Source organism: Cucumis sativus, chromosome 5, assembly GCF_000004075.3.
Source record: "Cucumis sativus cultivar 9930 chromosome 5, Cucumber_9930_V3, whole genome shotgun sequence".
NCBI classification, from domain to species: domain Eukaryota; kingdom Viridiplantae; phylum Streptophyta; class Magnoliopsida; order Cucurbitales; family Cucurbitaceae; genus Cucumis; species Cucumis sativus.
Genome location: NC_026659.2, coordinates 16,637,582 through 16,661,169, shown reverse-complemented (window position 1 = coordinate 16,661,169; position 23,588 = coordinate 16,637,582). Strand labels below are relative to the sequence as shown.

The 23,588-nt window shown below is 33.2% G+C and overlaps 1 protein-coding gene across 1 annotated transcript; it reads left to right on the top strand.

Moving 5' to 3' along the window:
- The first annotated feature begins 1,709 nt into the window (after positions 1-1,709).
- LOC101222832 (ATP-dependent DNA helicase At3g02060, chloroplastic) lies at positions 1,710-15,414 on the top strand. Its single transcript, XM_004150154.3, has 14 exons — positions 1,710-2,486; positions 3,421-3,646; positions 4,849-5,094; positions 5,344-5,478; positions 5,570-5,694; positions 6,137-6,276; positions 10,691-10,761; positions 11,610-11,771; positions 12,245-12,331; positions 12,489-12,662; positions 13,069-13,113; positions 13,772-14,128; positions 14,572-14,920; positions 15,002-15,414. Exons 1-13 carry the CDS (start codon positions 1,873-1,875, stop codon positions 14,671-14,673), a joined length of 2,484 nt encoding a protein of 827 aa, XP_004150202.1. The 5' UTR covers positions 1,710-1,872; the 3' UTR covers positions 14,674-14,920; positions 15,002-15,414.
- Positions 15,415-23,588: the final 8,174 nt, after the last annotated feature.

Genomic DNA, 23,588 nt, shown 5'->3' with positions numbered 1-23,588 from the left:
ATACTAAAAAATTTCCAAAGTGTCGACTGAGATAGTAAGATATTCATCTTTTATTTCCTTCTCTACATGCCCCAACACAAACCTTATTGTCGTTGGCAGTTTTAATTCCTTCATTTTCGATTTTGTTCCTTTCAAAGATTCTAACTCATAAGATTTTCTATTAGATGTCTACTAAAAGAATGTTAAAAATTAAAATGAAAACATGCTAATGCACAAATTCATATTTCGAAATTAAAACTTTACATTTTCTTGTTCTTTCTATAACTATAAGATGCTTTGGCTATAGAACATGTGAACTAATTGCATCGTATATACAAAATAAATACTTCCAACAGTGGGTATGGGCAGCAGAGAACGACTATCACTTGAAAGTTCAACGAGAATCCACACATCTTTCGCTCCAAGTTGTACTCCATAAACTACTTCATTTGCACTTTTTCTTTCGAACATAGTTCTTGCTGCAACAATGCTATCAACCTTTTCAACAACAAGACTACATGGTCTCCCCTAAAAAGTTACGTTCACATGCTCAATTTATCATCAATCTCGAATAAATCATGGAACACAATATAAAAAATTGATTTAAACATAATGTTTACCAGATCGATTTTTTGCGTGTGATGAATGAACATTGAGATCAGATGTTTCTCATTAATGTTCTAATGGCACTCATAGTGTGCATCTAAACTTGTTTATCTAGAACTTTTCAAAGACTTGAACTTAAGCGTCTTTTTAGCCATTTGATTGTATTTTGATTTGTGATTTCTCCTTTTTCCAATTGGTATCTACAACAAAAGTAATATGAGTTTTTCTAGTCCCTGACTAAATGTGTTTATGAAAATAGAACGAAGATGTAATCAATCTGCCTACACCTCTTACACGTCCTCAATGTTCTCCAACGCTTGAGTTAAAATATCATCTAAAACATAGGAGTTCATCCTATAATTTGAACAAATCAAGAAAAATAATCTCTTGATGGGCCTCATCCATCAAGAAAACCTTGCTAACTTAATAAACATTGCCAACCAACTAATATATTATCCATGTTTACATCAAGACATCAAGAATCCATAATTTTTATTTTTATTTTTTGTATTTTTTTAACAAAATAAAGGGACTTTTCTTGACGTACATGAACGTCAAGATAAATATTGTATCAAGAAAAATGTTTTCTAGATGATCATTTGCCATGACCATCAAGAAATCAAAATTTGCATGTGTAAAAAAAGACTAAATTTACAGTAGCATGCAATAGTACCCGAGCAATCCAGATGAACAACAATAACAAGAGAATCAAAGGAGCTATAGCAACAAAGAGTGCAAAGTCAATGACGATAACCAATTAAAAATCGACGACGACGTCCATGGTGTGGCACACATTGATTTTTTTAACATTGTACTAATATAGACATTTTAGGTCAAGTTTGATTAATTTTCAATTATAAACAATTATTAAAAATTTGCACAATAAATATTCTGAAGAATGATATTAATATAGACAGAAGAAATTACTAACATAAATTTTTATACTCAAATAACGAAATTTCGAACCATGGTGGTTCACAACATTTATTAAAATTTTCATCCTTCATTTAATAGATTGAGTACAAATTCTCAGTGAATTATTAACATATTGAAAAATATCCCTACACTCACCCGACCCGACCCGATTTATAAATATCTAAAACCAAAATTTGGCTGGCTTGCTTCCACGTACAAATCCAAAAACCCCTCCAAAACCTCCCCCACTATTATCCTCAAACCTCTCTTCCACTTCTTCAATGGCGGAATTTCCATCTCCATCATCGTTTTCACTTCCTTAACCTCCTTACTACTCACTCCTCTTCTTCTACTCTCTTACCTTATTCTTCAATGGCTTTCCTTCTTTCACCTGCCCCAGATGTTTCCTCTTCCCCACCTGTACTACCCTTCAAACTCTGCTCATTTCCCACCCTACGGGGATGGGGACTCTTCAATCGCAACTCTACCTTCCGCCATTTTCCTAACCGATGTGTTTCCATTACTAATGTTGTCTATGCCGAAGATGTTATAGTTCCCGGTACCGCCAAATCCTCGAGGAGGAGAGACCAAATTGAGCTTGAACGAGACTCTATCTCGCTCCTCAATGAGAGAATTCTCCGATTTCACGGGAAGAGGGATTCCTCGAGAACCGCTATGGACTCCGAGGAGGCGGACCGGTACATTCAGATGGTGAAGGAGCAGCAGCAAAGGGGTTTGCAGAAGTTGAAAGGGGATAGACAAAGGAAAGAGAGCGATGGGTTTAATTATAAGGTTGATCCTTATACGCTTCGTTCTGGGGATTATGTTGTGCATAAGAAGGTTGGTATTGGCCGATTTGTTGGGATTAAGTTTGATGTTCAGAAAGGTTCTACGGAGGCTATTGAGTATGTCTTCATCGAGTACGCTGATGGGATGGCGAAGCTTCCTGTTAAGCAGGCGTCTCGAATGCTGTATCGCTATAGTCTGTACGTTTGTTTGTTTATTTATTTACTCACTTATGCATTCTGTTCATGGTGGTCTTTCGTAAATTGCTGCTGTTTACGATTGATATGTTGGCACTATAATTAGTAAACTGTAGTTGTGTTTTTCTTTTACTAATGTATCTTTTAATAGGGATTTTTCTTTTACTAATGTAATATCTGGGATATCGGGTTTTTCTAGTTTCTCAATGCTGTAGCTTTTGCTTACTGCAGTTTTTCAGAAACACATTGTATTATTATAAATCTATTATTAAAAGTCTAGCTCCTTATTGCTGTTTTAGACTTGACAATTACTGTAATTAAACCAACCCATCATTGGGATATGTGAAAGACAGTAGTTTTTTTGGGAGAATGTGTTCAAACTTGATTTGATCACTTATATAGAATATTAAAATTTAGTTTCTTGACAACAATATATCATAGGGTCATTTCAATTGAGCTGTACATAAGTATGACATGAACATTTGCCGATATGCAGTTTTTTTAGCGAAGTAGTTCACTCTTTCATGCCTTTAGGATGCCCGATATTTCAATGACTTCTAAGATATCTAGATCCATACTTCAGCAGTGTCAATCCAGATATATTTGGAAGCAGTTGTTCTCTTTAACATCTTTCTGATACTCCATTATAGACCAGGAATGAATGAATCTAAATTTACCAAGATTTTGAAGGTATTACTATTACTTAAGCTGAATTTATTGGTCCACTGGTGGTGCTTTATATTTTACGTAATGAATGCTAGAAACCTACAGAGTATAGAATATAGATGAAAAGGGGAAGAAAAATTATTCTCAGCAGTTTTCTACAACTAGGGTCTACTTAGGGTTGGGGATTATACGTCCCAATTCTTATATGCTTTGCTGTATTTCTGTTTATGCATCCACGTTCCATTTATTTAACATGTTATCACCTTTTCAGGCCAAATGAAAACAAAAGACCTCGCACATTGAGCAAATTAAATGATACTACCACATGGGAAAAAAGAAAGACTAAGGGAAAAATTGCGATTCAGAAAATGGTTGTTGACTTGATGGAATTGTATCTACATAGGTTGAAACAGAGAAGGTCTCCCTATCCGAAGTGTTCGGCTATGGAAGAATTTTCTGCCCAGTTTCCTTACGAGCCTACAGTGGACCAAAAGGAGGTACTTTCACTCAAAAAGGCTTCTGCCCTTCAATTCCTTGGATAGATGGTGAGGGAGGGCAGAAATTTCTAGGAATTTATCCATCTTCCGTAAGGGAGCTGAATGAAACCAAAGTTTCATGTATGGTTTTGAATTGAGATGTTACTATATGCATTTACATTTTCATCAGCCTAATCTTTTGTCCTTAAATTGTAATCTTAATTTTAGTTGAATTTAAAACTAATAGTTTCAATAATGTTCGCAACATTACCCATTGCATAGAACATAATCTTAATCTTTGAGTTGTTTTGACAAATGATTGGTCATGTGACATTGCTCATTATGTTTGGTTTACATATAAACAAGGACACCTGTACTTTACACAAAATGAATTTCATATTATAATGTGTAGAAAGTATAGGAAATTTTAGAAATTTCATCAAACAATGTAAATGGCCAAAATCCAGTATCACAATGTCATGATTATCCTTTTTTTTTTTTTATACATGACAATCAATCATCCTACCATTTATTTTTGGAGTAATGACTGTGCATGCTTTAACATGGGTCTGAATCAGTTGCTTATATTTTACTGTCTGTACCAGTACATAACCACAAGCAGAATAGGTTTGCTGCTCTGTTACATTTATGTTTATAACAATAAGCATAATAGGTTTGTGTGAGCATGCTTTTATATATTTACACATCTACCTATCCTACCTCAAATTAGTCCTTAGATACTTCAAGATTACCTTAGGAACCACAAGGTAGTATGGGATGCCTTTGTCCCACATTATTTCAAATGGGATGACCATTGTGGTACATAAGTGACTTGGCTCTTCCACCCCAAGAGCTGGCTTTTGGGTGTTGTTCTCTAATGTGCTTAAACAATGGTATTAGAGCTGGTCGTCGAAGTTCCGGAGTGGAACCGGTGGAGGGTTCTGGCCGAGTGAAGTACCATTGGAGTAGTCGCCAGGATGTCAACTTTCTGGGAAGGGGGTATTGTAGGAACTTAGGTAGCATGAGATACTTCGGTCCCACATTGGTTAAAATGGGACGACCAATGTGGTACTTAAGTGGTTTGGTTCTTCCATCCCAATAGTTAGTTTTTGGGGTGTGGTTCTTCAAGGTGCTCAAGTACTTAAAAGATTATTACAATATTGCTTTGAAGAGTTACAATATTCTTGTATCTTCATCTTGTGATGTTTTTTCTTGTCATGCAGGCTTTCAGAGATGTAGAGAAAGATTTGACTGGGAGGGAAACTCCGATGGACAGATTGATTTGTGGAGATGTTGGCTTTGGTAAAACTGAAGTTGCATTGCGTGCAATCTTCTGTGTGGTCTCGGCAGGAAAGCAAGCTATGGTTCTAGCACCAACAATAGTCCTTGCCAAACAACATTTTGAAGTTATCACACAAAGGTTTTCTTCATTTCCTGATGTCCAGATTGGATTGTTGAGCAGGTTCCAGGTATTGTTTGATAAATATTTATTATGTGAAGAAACACACATATAAGTCTAGTAAGATAACAAGGCATACGTTGTTAGTCACACGGGCTTGAACAACTATAAAGAAGTAATTTGAATTTCTTCAACCATTAGAATCAGTAGACTCAACATCAATGCAGCCACTTATTGCAATTTTTTTGGTTAATCTGAACTCACTCTGAAAGAGCACGACAATTGAATGTCTAAGCTAACTGGATATTACATCATGCAGACAAAAGCAGAGAAAGAAAAGCATCTTGAAATGATCAAAGAAGGTCAATTGAATATTATTGTTGGGACTCATTCACTCCTTGGAGATCGTGTTGTATATAGTAATTTAGGGCTTCTAGTTGTTGATGAGGAACAGGTTCTATTTCTTTTGGCATCCCTTCTTAATTTGCTATTAATCATCCTGATTTGAGTTGAGAGTAACTTTATATTCCTTTTTTTCTTCCCAGAGGTTTGGTGTCAAACAGAAGGAGAAAATTGCATCCTTTAAAACTTCAGTTGATGTTCTCACTCTCTCCGCAACACCAATACCCCGGACCCTATATTTAGCATTGACTGGATTTCGTGATGCTAGGTAATTAACTCAACACACTTAATTCATGGGTGAAGAAGAAGATATTCAAGCATTAACTGGATTTTGTAATAATTCTGTTAACCCTTTCTACTTTGTTTGTTATATAAGTTAGGGAAGCTCAACCATATTGTTGTTACATTTGACTCAATGATAGATTGAGCAATATTTGACATCCTTAGAAATTAAGCCAATGATAGATTGAACAATATTAATCATCTTTTGTGACTGTTGATCATTAATTTTGGTCATAGGCATACTAGATAGTGGAAGTAACAAATTGTTTCATTTTCTAATTGTCTTCTGATATTATCTCATTCCTTGTCATTAACTTTTTGTTCCTGCTGATTTATCTGTTTTGACTTTCCCTTTCAGTAGACTTATCTCCATGGTCCTCTATTATGAGTTATCGAAACTGAACCTTTGCTTTCTTTCCATGCTTTAGCTTGATTACAACTCCACCTCCAGAAAGAGTCCCAATAAAAACCCATCTCTCATCATTCAGTAAAGAAAAAGTGAAATCAGCTATTAAATATGAGCTGGAACGTGGAGGCCAAGTTTTTTATGTTTTACCTCGAATTAAAGGTAATCATTGTACTTTTTCTTTAAGATTTTCGTTGTACTGTACTCTCAAGAATTGGTTTACTTTCTCCATTCCTTCATGGCTCTACTTTTTATCATACTTGTACATATGCATGCATTTTGATAAAATCAACTTTATTAATACCGAAGAGAGAAGGAATGGGAAAATAAGATGCAGATGAACCATTAGAGAATCTTTTTGCTCCTTTGGCTGCCCTCTTGTCTACTTGACCTTCTTGCAGTTCTTCTATTTTATTATTGCATCTCTCTTTTCTCTTACTTACTTAAACCTGGAGGAGAATTTTGAACTGGCATTGACCATGGATTGAGAATAGTCACAAAATTTCTGGTAAGGTCTTCCAAGAGGATGGTAACATACAAAGAATGCTTCAATAGTAAGAAAGCTCCCTATTCAGCTTATTTAGAATCTTTGTTAATCACAACCACCAAAAAAGGACGGAATGTAAGAGGCGTTCTATTATTGTGGCATCATTATTGTTCAAATTATTACTGCAAATTGATAAGTTGGCGAATCGGGGGTGAGGAGTTTGATATTAGGAAGTTGAAGAGCTCACATCTCCATGCAGTTGGCATGAATTTTTCTCCAAGAAGATGCTAATTAATTTGGAGACTACAGACACTACCAACTGCACAAGAGGGAATCGTTCCTTGTATTCGAAGTGATAGATTCTGTTGATTTCTCCCTAAGTTTAGAGGCTTGAATCTGGGATTGTGTGCACATGGAAAAATAGAGATTTGAATTAAAGAATTTGTATCCCAGTAGTATGATGCAAGAAATGGAGTTGTATGCTGTGCACAGAGCTAACTATTCTTTCACCTTCTAATTTGGAGACTAGATCTTAATTTTCTGTTAATCATCCTGATCACAAATGAATTAAAAGGCAAAAGCTTTAGTTGTAGCAGCCAGTGTGGGAATGCTAAAGATGTTGGATGATTAATGATTTTCAGGTGGAATCACGTCATAAGATCAGCACAGCACTATGGTAAGAGCTGTATGAGGCCTCTTTCTCAGGGCACAAAATTGTCTCCTTCATCTTCAACTTTGGTTTCAAGCAGTAGATTGATAAGTTGGGGGAGTCTCTCAATGAGTTTGAGCTGTTGGGCTCCTAATCAAATGCCCCATATGCATCAAGTACATATGGAGTATATCTTCCTTAGAAGAAGAAGAAATCGCAAAATCTTATAATTTACGATCAATTCATTCAATATTTCCTTTTTTAGAGTATAAATTCCCAAAGTTAACTTTTGTCTGGTGTGGTTGAAAGCTTTTTTTTGAAAAGGAGACCATTCAAAATATTATTAATTATAATAAAACAAGACTATTGCACAAAATACGAGAGAGTTGTACAAAGAGGACCGACTCAAATAAAGAAGTAAAAAACTAAGGATCAAGAGGTGCACCCTTTAAAATTAACTATCTAATTAATATTTAATCTGACCCACTAATTAGGGAGGAAGTGTAAGAAAAGGAGGATAAATACAGCAGGTGCATTTGTAAGTCCAAACGGCATCACTAGAAATTCATAATGCCCTTCATGTGTCCTAAAGGTTGTTTTTTCTATATCTTGGTTACACATCCTAATTTGATGATAACCAGCCTTTAAGTCAATTTTAGAAAATAAATTTGCTCCGTTCAACTCATCAAAAAGTTCTTCAACAACGGGAATTGGAAACTTATCTGGAATAGTGATGTTGTTGGGTGCTCAATAGTCAACACAGAACCTTCAGCTTCCATCTTTCTTCTTCACCCGAAGTACTGGACTTGAATATGGCTTGTGCTGGAGTGGATAATTCCAGAGGAGAGCATTTCATCTACTAGTTTCCCCATTTTTTCCTTCTGCTGAAAGGCGTACCTATAGGGCCTGACATTCACCGGATCCGTGCCTCCTTTTAGGTGTATATGATGCTCAATGGCCCTATTTGGAGGTAATTCTTCAGGCCACTCAAACACATCCTTATACTGTATAAGCACTGTGAGTTCAGGTACTGCATTTGTTCCTCCCTCTTCTTGTAAGTCAACCTCTGTGACTCTTGCTTCCAAAGTCTGCATTCAACTAAATAACCCTGGTCAGAATCAGTCTAGGGTTTTTTAAGCTCTTCAGACTAACTTAGGCCTTTGTCAAGCTTGGATCCCTCTTGATTATCACTTTACTGTTTTCTTGAGAAAAGGACATAATGAGATTTTTCCAATCCATCTCAGTTACTCCGAAAGAGTATAACCATTGCATGCCAAGTATTACATCTACCCCTCCAAGCTCCAATGGCAGAAAGTTCTCAGTTACTGCCCATCCATTGAGAATAACTTCCACATTCTCACATACTCCTTTTCCCTTAATGGCGGTTCTGGACCCAAGGATTACTCCATAATTAGAAGTATCTCTTGTAGGTAGTTTCAACATTGTCACTAACTTTTCTGATATGAAGTTATGCGTGGCTCCACAGTCTACCAGCATGATAACCTCCTTCCCTTGAATCATTCCCCTTATTTTTATCGTACCAGGATTCGTCTGCCCCACCACTGAATTAATACACAGTTCCACTACTACCTCAATGTCACCCTTCAATTCAATAGCGCGCAACTCCTTTTGTTCATACTCATCTTCCTCTATAATCTCTTCTTCCACATTATCCACCCTTACCACAAACATTCGTAACTCGCATGTTTCCTTCACCTTACATTTATGCCCCGAATAATACTTTTCATCACATTTGAAACAAAGTCCTCTCTCTCTTGGCCTGAAACGTAGCATCAGATAATCGCTTGGATGGGCCTTCTTTCTTAATTTCTCCTGCCGGTGATCCTCTTAATGTAATTGTCCTCATCGGAAAATGATATTTCCTTTGTTCTCATTGCCGTTTATAACTGTATTAGTTTTGGCATTAGTGGAGGGGTAGAATTTTCCGATTTTCCTCCATTTGCGCATACTTCATCATCTGAGATAATCCCACCGGGCGACAAAATTTCACTTATGCCTTAATCCATGGTGACAACCGTTCCATAAATGTTTCTTCAACGATTTTCGCCTGAATATCCACTAGGGGTGCAACCAACTTATCGAAAAGGTTTCGATATTCGTCTATGCTTGATTCCTGCTGAATTCGCAAAAATCGGCCTTATAGAGATCCTTTGGAAATCGACTGAAATCGGATCAATAACCGTTCCTTCAAGTTTAACCAATCGGTAAACTTATATCTCTCCTCTAGAGATCGATACCAGTTGAGAGTCGGGCCTTCAAAACTAATTGTGGCTACAATAAGCTTTTCGGAATCAGTTAATCTATGTATTTGAAAGTACCTGTCCACGCGGAAAGCCATGAATCTGGATCGTCACCATTGAATACTGGCATATCAACTTCTTTGAACTTGTGTCGATCATTGTTTCCTTCTTCGCTTTCTCACCAAAAAGCTAACTCTCTCTCTCTTCCACTTTCTATTTATATTTCCTTCCTTCTCATTGTGGTCCCCCCTTATGCAGTTACATTTCTAACTAACTCATTCTTCCGCTTCTTTTCTTTATTATTCCTTCTCCTACTGTACTGATGGATTATGGGTGGTCTAACATGAACCACATTGAATGAACAAGGAGTGAAATGTAAGAAAAGAGAGTTATACAAATAGCACCAACTCAAATAAAGAAGTAAAGAACTAAGGATCACGAGGTGCACCCTTTAAAATTAACTATCTAACTAGTATTTAATCTGACCCACTAATTAAGGAGGAAGTGTAAGAAAAGGAGGACAAATACAGCTAATATGTTAGTGAACCACATTGAATGAACACAGGAGTGAAGTGATTCAATAAATTTCCCCTTTTGGATGAATCTGCAGAAATACAGTTCCCAGCCCGCCCTTCCTAGGAATAATTTACTCGTATATATAGTCTCTGATAGGAAAAAAGAAAATTTTAATTGGAAACAAGGTATAAAGGAGGCTAAAAGATTGATTGGCCTTGCCCTCAATTTTATTTATAGCAGTAGGGAAGAATCCAAGACCTTCACTTCCTCTCCCAAAACTCATAAGAGAGTCCCATCTACAAATAACAGCCAAAAGATACCCACCCTCCAGCCAAAACAGTAATATTTACTCAGCAAAACCAAGCCCCCTAACTAACAATATTCTTTGGGATCTACTCTCTCCCAAATACATTCTTGGGTCATCACATGCCCTTTTTTTGACTACTGGTATAAGCCTAGAGGAAAAGGCAGGGAAGTATTAATATCCAAATATTTTGGGTTTATTTTTCCTGAGTATAATGACCAACATGTAATTCCTGAAGTTTGATTTACTTTGCTGTGGTATACATTATAGTTGAGATAGCATTAGGTATACTTCTTCTCTCCCTTGTTACATCCATTAATAAGAATTTCAGGCGATTTTCTATCATACTTGAATCACAGGACTTGAAGAAGTGAAGGAATTTCTTGAGGCGAGCTTTCCAGATATTGAAATAGCACTTGCTCATGGAAAGGTATTTGCCCTTTTGTCAATTATGAGGCCCTTGAACTAGTTGCTGTCTCACAAAACTTAAGCTTTAGCAATTCTTTCTAGAATAATCTACATTGTCTGATAAGCTAGAATATGGAACAACAATGAAAACTTGCTGTGCTTTAGTTTATTGAAATTTAGGGGGTGCTTGAGACCCCAACTTCAAGAGGGTGGTGTGGGCTACACTCCATGTACGGGATTGGGTCTCCAATTCTAATAGCTGGTATTTCCAACTATTAGAGTCTATAATTATGTACAATATTACTAATTCAAATTCCTTTTTGTTAATGTTTACTATTATTTACTCTTCCTCTCTTCTTTGTTGTAATGTTTACTATTTTTTATCCAAACTAAAATAGTCTATGCTCCAACCACAACATATTGTAAACCAGACTAAAATAGTTTGTGTTTGCAATATAATTTTATTATAGCCGGCTATAATACTTACTGACTATAATAACCAATTCAATGCCCGAAACACCCTTTAAGGAAATAAAGATTTCGTTTGAATAAATTACTTTCTGGCACACTTACTGTTGGATATTACTTTTTCATGGGAATGACTCCTGGTTCATTAAGAGATTCAACAAGATCACTCCACATTGTTTTGTGCAGACTCTCGGTTTCCCATTACTGGTTATGGAAATTTTCCTTTTTGGAGGACAACCAGACTTCAAAAACCAAGTTTAAAGTCTAAATCTATTGTATTAGAAATATCATCAAGGAAACCTAGTTCCCCACTGGACTACCTTCATCGTTCAGTCCTAAATAAGTCATAGCTGCGTATTGTACATTTATTGTTATTTCATTTCACTTATCTATTGTTTGCAGCAATATTCAAAGCAACTTGAAGAAACCATGGAAAATTTTGCACTTGGTGATATTAAGATTCTTATTTGCACAAATATTGTTGAAAGTGGTTTGGATATTCAAAATGCAAACACCATCATTGTTCAGGATGTTCAACAATTTGGGTTAGCCCAATTATATCAGGTCTTGCCTTCTCTTTTTCATTTTAGTTTTGTTCAAATTTTTAAGAACAATGTGGTTCAAAAAGTACCAGTCAGAATCTTTATTAGGAATGTGCATTTGGAATGTCTATTTGTAAATGAAGGTTAAGAGATGATACAATTGAATGTTGTAAAGAGGGAAATTCTTTCTTTTTGTCATGGCAATCATGTCTTTGTCTTGTGTGGATCCTTTTATATTCCCCTTGGACATGTTACCTTTCAGGGATGGAACAGAAAATTGAAATGGTCATGTAACATGGGCTTGTTTGGAATGACTTGGTGCTTAAAAAAGTATTTTAAGTACAAATTATGTGTTTTAAAGCTCTTAGAATTTAGAAACTCATTCCAAACATGTCCTATGTTTATTGCTTTTTATCTTTATGAACTTTGCCCTTTTCTTCAACGTTCTATTATTTTACTATTTTTGACTCTTTTCCTTATGTTTTTTTCTGATAGCTGCGTGGACGAGTGGGCCGGGCTGACAAGGAAGCATATGCATACTTATTTTACCCAGACAAGTCTCTGCTATCTGACGATGCACTGGTTTGTAGTTTTATTGCCATCTGGTTTTTGCTATTGGAAACGATATGGAGGCTCGGGCCGTTAATAAAATATATTTTGGACAATTGCTTGGGGATTTTACCATCGTATAACTTTCTAATGCTTTATATGTTTGTTGCCCTTCTTTTCCATAATTTAGGAAAGGCTTGCTGCTCTTGAAGAGTGCCGTGAACTTGGGCAAGGTTTTCAACTTGCTGAGAGAGACATGGGCATACGAGGATTTGGTACCATCTTTGGCGAGCAACAAACTGGTGATGTTGGAAATGTGGGCATTGATCTATTCTTTGAAATGCTTTTCGACAGCTTATCCAAGGTTTGTAATAATTCACCATCTCCTAATTTATATTTTGGGAGGTCAGCGTTTGTGCTCATAAGTCTATATGAATCAGTTATCACATTGGCTTTGACTCTGTAGTCATCCTATTAGAAGTTTTTATTTACTTCTTGACTCTGGCATAGAAAATAATAATGAAAACTACAAATAATGCTTAAATTGTTAATTTGCTGAGATTCCATCCCCATTTCCAAAACATAATGTTTTGTTTTTCTTTGCATCCTTCTTGTTGTCATTGTTCCATTTTCCTGTTTCCTTTATCTTCAGCACACCATGATGTGTGCACGCGTGCAATCTACTGTTTGATTAATTATGTAACTTTTGAAGCATGGGGTTGATTGCTTATTTCAATAATTCGGGATGGATTGTTTCCCATGATTTGCAGGTGGACGAACACAGGGTAGTCTCTGTCCCATACCAGTCAGTGAAGGTACTTTCTGGATCTGTGTTTGCTGATGTTCAGTGATCTTAAACTCTCTTGTTGTGGAAGGGGGAAAAAGGAAAAGAAATAAGAAAAAGGAAGGAAAAGAAAATGAAGTTGATTAATGAGTTTAAGCTTCTAAATTTGATTACTTCCTGGTTATACGTCACCTATTTTTTGTTGATGGAAAGAGTTGGGTCTTTAACATGCAAAATACGGACTTGCTACTTTGTTTCTACTGATTCAGTTCAACATTGATTGCTTTGTGAAATACAACTTGCCTTCTAAAGATTGAAGATAAAATTTGAAGTTGAAGCTTATAGAGTATAAAGATTTTGTTTGCTTATTATATGGAAGAAAGAAAAAGTATTGTGTTAGGAATACCACTTGAGAAAAAATATTGTCAGAAATACCACCAGTTGGAGATTAGGATAGTAAAGGTATGATAGTCGAGCAAACAGGTTTTCTATTAGGACTTGTATAAGTAGAGAGAGTGAGAGATGAACACAAGCCATTTACTCAATAGGAAGGTTCAAGTTCCTCTAACTACTTGGGTTTCTTATTCTTCTAGATACTTGGGGGTTCTTTCCATATTTTTTTATTCATTATTCATATAATTTTCTGGTTCTGTATTTTAAATTGTCGGATCTTTATCACTTTCTTACAGATTGATATCGATATTAATCCTCATTTGCCTTCTGAGTACATTAATTATTTGGAGAATCCCATGAAAATACTTAATGGAGCTGAGAGAGCAGCTGAGACAGACATTTGGACTTTAATGCAATTTACTGAGAATTTACGCCGTCATCATGGAAAAGAGCCGTATTCCATGGAGATTCTCCTGAAGAAGCTTTATGTGAGAAGAATGGCAGCGGATCTAGGAATTTCTCGGATATATGCTTCTGGAAAGACTGTTTGCATGGAAACTAACATGAACAAGAAAGTTTTCAAGTTGATATCAGATTCGATGACATCAGAGGTGCATCGGAATTGTTTGTCTTTTGAGGAGCATCAGATCAAGGTGAGCTTATTAAATGTCTACCTATCTCTATCTTATTGAAGTTAATCTTGCATCTTTTGCCTTCACTCCCCCAGCTGGGAAATGCTTGTCAGGAGATGTGAAATGGAAAAAACCAAATGAATTTCTTTTAGTCTGAACATTTTTTGTTATGAAATATCAAAGAAAAAAAAGGAAAAAAAAATGCGGCAACAGACTGAGTTAACTCACATATATATATTTAAATTTCTTATGCATAAATTTCGTGATGTAAATTTGTAAGCATCTTTGTTTCAGGCAGACCTTCTTTTCTTGTGATACATTGTATCAGGAGCCACACTAACTTCTCAATGCTCCCAAAACTGAAACATTTGATCAGTTCTGTTTCCAACCCATAAAATTCAAATTAGTATCTTATAGTTTTTCCTTTTCTATGTGGTTTCTGTCTTCCCTTTCACCTTTGGCAGGCTGGTCTTCTCTTAGAGCTACCCAGAGAACAACTGCTAAATTGGATCTTTGAGTGTTTGGTGGAACTTCATGCTTCCTTCCCAGCCCTAATCAAATACTAGCTCTTTTTACAGCAGATTTTACAATGATTTTCTTATTCACATGGTTGGTACATGCATATAACATCCATTCATCAGGCTTGTTATTTTAAAAGCCTGAAATATAGGCTCATTTTCAACGGTCTCTGATCAAGAAGCTTTTGACATGGAAGAACTCAAATCATGATATGCAATACCAAGAAAAGGTATATACATTTTGTTAGTAAGTAGGAACAAGCTGATGGAAGCCACTCAAGAGAATAGTTTCAAGGTAAGCCAAGTGAAAACTGAAAACTCACCTTGTTTTTTCCAATAACCTAGCCACTTCTTTCAATGAACTTTCTTATTGCAGGACACAAGCTGTGTAGCTATCTGTCCAAAATATATGCCAGTGTGCAGGATCTGATCGTGTATATGTGTTATGATGATATCGATACTCCGAGAATGGCTAAGACTTCACTCAGGTCATAATTTGTTCTGTCCCCTTACCCTTGTGTCTATATATAATATTCATTAAATCTTGGTATCAAGTAGTTGGATTAGAAGCACAGTTCTGTTTTATTCTCATCCTAACTTTCACCTCTAATTTATTGCAAAATTTCTATACATGAGATGAGGGTATGTTGTAAAGAAACTATAAGTTTGCAACTCTAAAAAGTTTTGGTAAGGGTTGAAGTAGGAACCATCAGACAGAGAGTTATCATCTGAACATTTTGCAAGAAAATAGTGAAAATGGTTATATATTATTTTATCCACTTCCATTTATTTCTAGACTGCTGCTTTCTCTATAATGGATATGAGAATTTCTTAATTTCAATTATGGAAAGGATGAGCTTAAGCAATAATTAATAATCATACACTACAAAACTATGCTGAAGATAATTATTCTTAGATTTTGATGGTCTTTAAAAATTTGACCATAACAATTTGTCTAACTTTACACCAAATGGTTATTATCCATCTTGAAGAAGATCATCGACCAATGAGATGTATCCACCAATAGAGGATGAGAGGGAAGTAATGTTGTAGTTTCTATGAGAATTATGAAGACTTAGATTAGATGCCTCCAAGGTCATTTTTATTGGTGTTAACATGTAATTTATAAATATTTTGTATACACACATGTCATTTCCTTCAATTTTGCAGTTAATATTTTTCTTTTGTTAAGAGAAAGAAAAACAATTTCCTATTGCATGGTTTTTGTACTATATATCTAAAAGTTGTCTTCCTTTATAAAAATGATGATTAAAATGGTTAAATATAGTCTAGTTAAGCGACAATCAAATTGTTTCATGAATTAATTACAACAATTTTCATCCATTTTCATAGAATTTTTAAATCTTTCATGGATGTCAATGTTTTCATAAAATTGGAACTATGATATTTTCATGATATTTCGAACCTGGGTTCTTATTACTGTAGTCTTTTTTTAATAAGAAATTGCAAAACATTAAAAGTATTTACAAAATGTAAAAGAAAATATTAAATATAGTAACTAGTTTTAATAATATTTTGCTATTTTTGAAAATATATTTATTAATTGATTTGAATATGATATTGATGATTGTACATTAAAGTGGGTGACTATTTTAACTTCTATTTATTTTTGTTTCATATTTTGAGGGGAGAGGGAGAGTAAAACTTTATGGATTGTGAAGGAAAGATAGAGAGGTGTTGATTGTGAGGGTTTCTTCTATTGCCCACGTACTAACAACTTGTAAAAGAGGGTAAGCAACAAAAAGGAGATTTCTTTGTTTGGAGGAAGAACACATTCAAGGAATGAAGGGGGGAAAAGATGAAGAAGATGGGAGTTACATGGTTCAGTTTTAAACACAAATCTAAAATATGGATTCTAATTAATATTAGACCTTAAAATTTAACTTTTTGCTTAACATGTATGATCAAACAATCATTTAAAATAGAAGGTTGAATTAGATACACAATAACCTTGGATAATATGAATGAGATGTGATGCTATTCAATTTCAAAAATGCTCTTATGGATTCTAAAACATAATGAATCACATCCTTAATCCATCTCAAGATTTCAGGACAGTGATGTTTTCATTTTTCAAAGTCCATAGAACAACTAATTAAAACTGTTTAATTAGTTGTTTCCTTACCAAAAATAAGATTATTTGAGTAAAAGATTAGATTCTTAGGGTATGTTATTTTTTAAGAAAAATAAAATCAATTTAAAGATCAATAGAATTTTCTCACAAAATTCTAGATGAAATCACTCATAAAATCAGTTACACAAAAAATTAGGTTGTTTAAATTGTATATTAGAATTTACTTTCTCGACAAATTAATTTGTTCGATTAGAAGCTACTTTCTATAGTCGATTATACCCCTTGGACAATTCATTTTTTTTACCGAGTATTTGAATAGTTCGAAAAATGAAACAGGATATCATAGACTTACGAATACATGTATTTGGAAACAACATTCAACTTTGGTAAATCTTAACTAAATATGTTATTTTTTTATTTGGGAAGATTGCGTCACCGTCTTCTAAAAATATGGTAGTTTCTACCAGATTTTTGGTTTCTTAAGATTTAAATTAATTAATTAATAATTTATTTGTATTTCATAATAAATACATTTAATAATGATTTGAATTCAAATTTTACATCAAACCTTAAAATAGTAGGCAAAGATAAATTCTACATTTTAGCATTCTTTTATGTTTCAAACAATTTATAAAAAAAATTAAATAATATATAATACATATTTTTAATAGCAATTTGAATTTAGATTTTATATCATTCACTAAAATCATCAATTTGAATTCAAATCTTACCTCATATCCTAATCTTACCTCATATCCTTAAAATAATGACAAAAATAAATTCAACATTTCAGATTCTTTATATTTCAAAATATTTATAAAACATTTCAGATTCTTTATATTTCAAAATATTTATAAATTTTTTATTAAATAATACATGAAACATATTTTTAATAACAATTTGAATCTAAAAAAAGATCATCCCTAAAATCGTGCTAATTATGATTATCCACTTATTTTAGTTTATTTTTATTTTAAAAAATTATTTTCTAATGCCAATTGTTGTATAGAATAGTTATTTTGAGGCATTGTGTTTTTTTGGTAACATTAATATTTGCATTTATTTTCATTAAAAGTTTATTTTTTACGGTTATTCACTAATTCTGATAAATGAATTTCAGTTTATTTTCAGAATTGATTGCATCATATAGAACCAAATTGACAAATACAACCTAATTTTAGACTAAATCTCTAAGTTATCAAACTTCAAAGTATCATACTCCATAATGTATAACACTCCAACCATAATACAAATACACTGTAATTCTGATAAACGAGTTTCAGTCTATTCCAAAACGGATTGCATCATATGCAACAGAATTCATAAATACAGTGTAATTACCCTTATATCATCTAAATGGTAGTACCATATCAGACATAACTTAGCATTTTCTTGTTTCATCGATGCTTTGCCTTTCTGTCTTTTATCTTCTATCTTCTTTTGTCTTTTCTTATTTGTTAGTAGTCTTGACCTATGTTATAAAAAGAAAAATTGATAGCGAAAATCTATAAAAATGTTATACAATTATCGAATGTTATATACCTTTCCCTTTTTCTTACTCTTTTTTTCTCTTTTTATTATTTATTGATCATTCATTTTGTTCACTTGTCTCTTTCGTCATGAACTAGATTCTTCACTTACTGTTGTCCCATATGATATAACCATGTAAATAGCAAAATAGTAAATAACAAACTGAAAAATAGTAAATCTCGACAAGATTAAGATTTATAGAAAAATTGTCGGATGCGATCTTTTTTTACTCTTTTGTACCTGATTATACTCTTTTATATACGAAAATTCACTTCTTATAGAAACAGTGTATTTGCAGTCATAGAGATAAATACACTATATTTGTAAATAACACTAAGCTTTGGTAAATCTTAACTAAATATGATATTTTATTGCTCGAGAAAATTGACCAACATTCCCTAAAAATATGGTTGTAATTTCTATTAGTTTTTTGGATTCTTTGGATTTAAATCAATTAGTTAACAATTTATTTCTATAATTCATAATAGATATGTTTATTTTTATAAATCATAATACATATGTTTAATTTTTACCAGATTTTGGATTTTTAGGATTTAAATCAATTTGAATTCAAATCTTAGATCATATCTCTAAAAGAATGGCAAAAATAAATTCTCGATAATAATTTGTATTTAAAATTTAAAATTCAAATTGTTATAATTTAAAAATTAAAAACTTATATTCCAAAATATTTATAAAAAATTTATTAAATAATACATAATACATATTTACGTTTCTCTACACCTAATGAAGAAAAAATTATTATACAAATTACATTTCTCTTTCGAACCTTCCAAAGTAGCAAAGATCACAACAATGGCAACTTTTCAAAAATTAAACGATTTCAAGTTATAATTATTGTACATGCCAAAATGAAGAATTATAATAGTGTTTAAAAAAAAAATCCTTAAGAATCATAGTTAAAAGGAACAAAAGAAGAAGTGCACAGACGAAAATCCATTGAAGAAGCTCACATTTTGGTCGATTAAGAGCTCAAATGAATCTCGAATGTACGAAAAACTTGAAAAATTCACAGATTTGAGTAGAATGTATGAAAAATGACAAAGGTTTTGAATGGGACGCATCCTTTTCTGCAAATGATGGAATATTTTGAAGCGAACGAAGTTAAGGGACGAAGTTAGGGCATGTATGAAGAACTTGAAGGTTTTGAAGCTGATTTTGAAGTCATTATGCAAGAACTCTTTTCGATGAAACAAACGTGGAAGATAGGTAACAAAAGATATTAAAGATGCAATCAGAAGACCTTTCAAAATTTTATAGGGTTTCAAAACGTGAAATTAATGGAAAGGTTTCAATGCTTGCACGATTTGAAGGAGATGTGAAACAGTTGCAGAGCTTAGGTGGAGCTTCGATGGTGATATGTGTTATTTTTTAGTTTTTTTGGGAAAATTAGATTTTTCATAGATTTTAATTGTGTGTGGGATGTTTTATTTAATTATAGGATATTTGAGGTTTATTGAACAATTATATTTAGGATTCAAGTTTTTAACTTAGATATGGGCATTTAAGACATTGCTCCAACTATTTTTTTTCTTCAGATGTTTTATTTCATATTTACTGTTCGACTCTCTTTTAGGGTGTTTCCTTCGAGTTCACTGAGAGCCCAGATGTATCTCTACAAGATCACTGAATAGCGTGCGTTTGGGAGCACAATAGTTATGTGATACTTTGATACATAAACAATACTTACAGGACTCTAACGAGAAAGTTAACAGAGACTAATAGTGAGTCCCTTACTAAGTATAAATTTATACAAACGCTTTTCTATGTTTAATTTTTCAGGCAAAAGTAGAGGTAGAGGCAAGTTGGCAAATGCCAAGAAGTGATCGTAGTTCGCCATAGGGAACCATTTATGTTTTCTTCCGTATTTATGTTTTCAGTATTGATTTACAGAAATTTATTTCAAAAATCATGAGTACTTTAGATATTTTCTATCTATTTCAAACGAGACTCGAACTAGTATTTTATTTGTTATTATATTTTTTTTACATACTTTCCTTATATTTTATAAATGCATATTTGAAGAGTTTCCTAAAAAATTTGGTATTTTCTTTTATTTTAAATAAAAAGTCTTTATTTATGTTAGTGATAATGACTTCACCTTAGTATAAATAGTTGGGTCGTTACACTAGTTATGATGGACTTTTACGTTACTTCCTTATGTTTGTTATAATATTATGAATTGGTGGTACGTTATGTATATATGCATTTTCATTTGGGAAGAAGCATAAGTAGGTCTTCAATTATTGTATTGATTGTTTATATACATACCAATCTATATAGAAGTATATGTGATGTAGTAGTTTATGCTTTATGCTATGTTTTGAGATTTAAATCAAAGGCGCTTCACATTTAGAGTGGTTCTGAATTGGATATGATTGAGGGGACTTAAAAAATATGGGACACGAAAAGCTCCTGTGTTAATAAAATATATATAAAATCTTAGGCTCCAAACTTTGTTTCTAAACACCCCCTCCCTCTTTGTCACACCCCAAACCGTACTGCGACGCTAACACTGAATTAGTAGGAATAGGATGCGAGTTTGTTACAACTTTGAAATTTAAATTTTCTTATCACAAAATCTTATTCTCAACTCCTTTTAAACTATCAACAAAACTCAAAACGCAACAATGGTCAACCTAAATGCCAAGTATAATAAATACAAACCAAAACTTATACTTTATTAATAATAGGCGTTTGATACATAAACACTTTGGCCAAAAAATAATGTTTAACTATTTTCAAAACGTCTGGAGTCATCTCGCCGCAAGTTATTCAACCTTTTTCTCTACTTGGCCTAAACGTTTGATTTTGAAAGATGAGATTTTTAAAACATAAGTTTAAATGACTTAGTGAGGTTTTATGAAATCATTTTTGCAATGCCCTTTGATAAATCATTTTTGTCAAATCATAAATACCAACACAAATCAGTTTATCGATTAAACACTTTATTTAGCAAAACATGTCAAAACGCATGTAATCATTTTCACATTAGAATTAAATCATTTGCAAATCATATCAATATACATTTCGCTTAAACATCAATTTGCATCACTTGTCTTTTTCGCATAACATAAATCATCTCAAACAAACACAAGTCTTATTCCACTAATTAACCACCCACCAGGTCTATTAGTTAATTATTCTTTTCACCAAGGACCCCGAATCGTCCTCTACATTTGGTCTCATTACCTCACGTTTAGACTACTATATTAACAACATCCGAGAACATACAGATTCGTCCTTAATGCTTAGGCCGCTAAGCTTTATTCGCTTCTTTCAACGCATAAGTCAGCTACTTATCATCATGTAGCCTGTACACCCCATGGTGGCCTTGACTCTATATGTGCACATAAAAGTTAGCATCATCTCAAAGAAACAACTAAGGGTTTGAAAATCATAATCATCAAATAAAGCTTTAACATTATAAATCATGATTGAAAACATATAGACTTTACATAGAAATCTCTTTTGAAACACTTTTCATTTGAATTCTTTTTTCAAAATAATAAAGCAGAACCACAAAACTTTTAAAAAGAAAACCACTCACCACATTTTACCAAAAATCCTCCTCTTCCTTCTCTTCTCGTGGAGCCTTCTCGCGGAACAAATCGTCGTACTTAACACTTTATTTTTCTTCTTCTCGTCAAAGCAAAACAACAACATTTTAGCTCTTTTTTTTAAATGAAATCTTTTGTGCTTACTTAATGTCCAAGTCCTATATTTATAGATCCTTAAACTATCTTAATCATGCTTAAACTCTTATCAGTTTTCCAGCTTCTGCTTAAAACGTTACACGTGTAAATCTAATATTCAACTCAGTCATGCTTAACTCCTTATTCTTACACGTTAATCTCTGTCAAATCAGATTTGACATTTTCTTCGTCAGACCTTACTTCTAGGCTAACCCCATACCGCAAATAACTTTAACCACTTAACACTTCTCTCGAATAACCTTATCACGAAGTTATACTTTTACTACAAAAAATCTTCCTCCCGAACTAACCAACTTTTACTCGCTTAGAACACTTATCGCGAACTTAAACTTCAAGGCTTCATCGCGAAACCCTCGGTTCTTATCGCAAATACTATCCAAATGCCTAGTCGTTTTAGTCAAAACTTCACATCTTAACTTACGCGAAGATTTTCTTTTGAGGGCATTTAGACTTATAAATTCTACTGCAAACTCTTCTTTTCTCAAAACATCCCCACTAATTAACTTCTCAATCGCAAAACTTATACTTAACCATAAAAGATTTTATCGCTTAATCATTTCAGCGGATTTGTTCAAATGCCAACTTCTTTAATACTTAGCCGAATTTTACTTCTTATACTCAAATTAAAAACGGGTCTTACACTCTTATTCCTTGCAGTACTTCATTGCTTATATTTTTTGTTTGAACATTTTATGCATGGAATTGAGTCATTGAAAATTATGTTTGATTGGTTTCTAATTTTCTTTGTGAATCTTATTATAAGGGGCATTAATGGTAGCCTTGTATCATTTGAAAATTTATAACCAATCAGAATTTTAAATTATTTAATAGAAAAGAACAAAAAAAAAAAAAAAAAAAGAGAAAAGAAAGCAAAAGAAAAAGACAGTATAACTCTCTTTGATATAACGAGTACATCTTGTATAGGTTTTGTATAGGTTTCCCTTTCTGCTATATTTTTTTTTATATACAGTGTATTGAATTTTTATTTAGTTTAAACTAAAGATGTAGAATTTTAGTTTTCTAATGGATTTTTACATCCTTTACTTTTAACTTCCAATTTCTTCCAACAGTTTGAGCTTCAATGCTCTTGTTCTTGGCCCATTCTTAAGATATGATTTATTCAGTTTTTTTAAAAACCTTTCAAACCTAATCTCTTAGGTTAACTAGCAAAAAGAGTGGAGTTTAAAGGGTAGATGTTCTTTTGCCACATCCTTACCATGCATAAACTCTTATAGCTCACGCTTGCATACAAAGTAAATACTTAGTCAAATCCTTAACACTCTTTTCTCTTTTATCGCCTTTCAATTTTCCTTGTTCAGGCTTGAATTGTACTTGGTTTCTTTTTTTTTTTTTCCTCACATTGCTTGAATTATGTTAAGTTCTTATAATATGTTATAATTGTCATTTTTTCTCCTAGTATTCATAAAATGTGTGATGGTCTGGATTTATTATGACTAACACTGAAATATACTTCTCATAATTGTACTTTGTTGTTGTTACCTCCGTATACTAGTATTATGGACTTCAATTTGGGTAGAGTTGGTTCTCAATTACATTTCACATTCTTGTAGCAATAATTTGAAGATATAATGTTTCAAAAA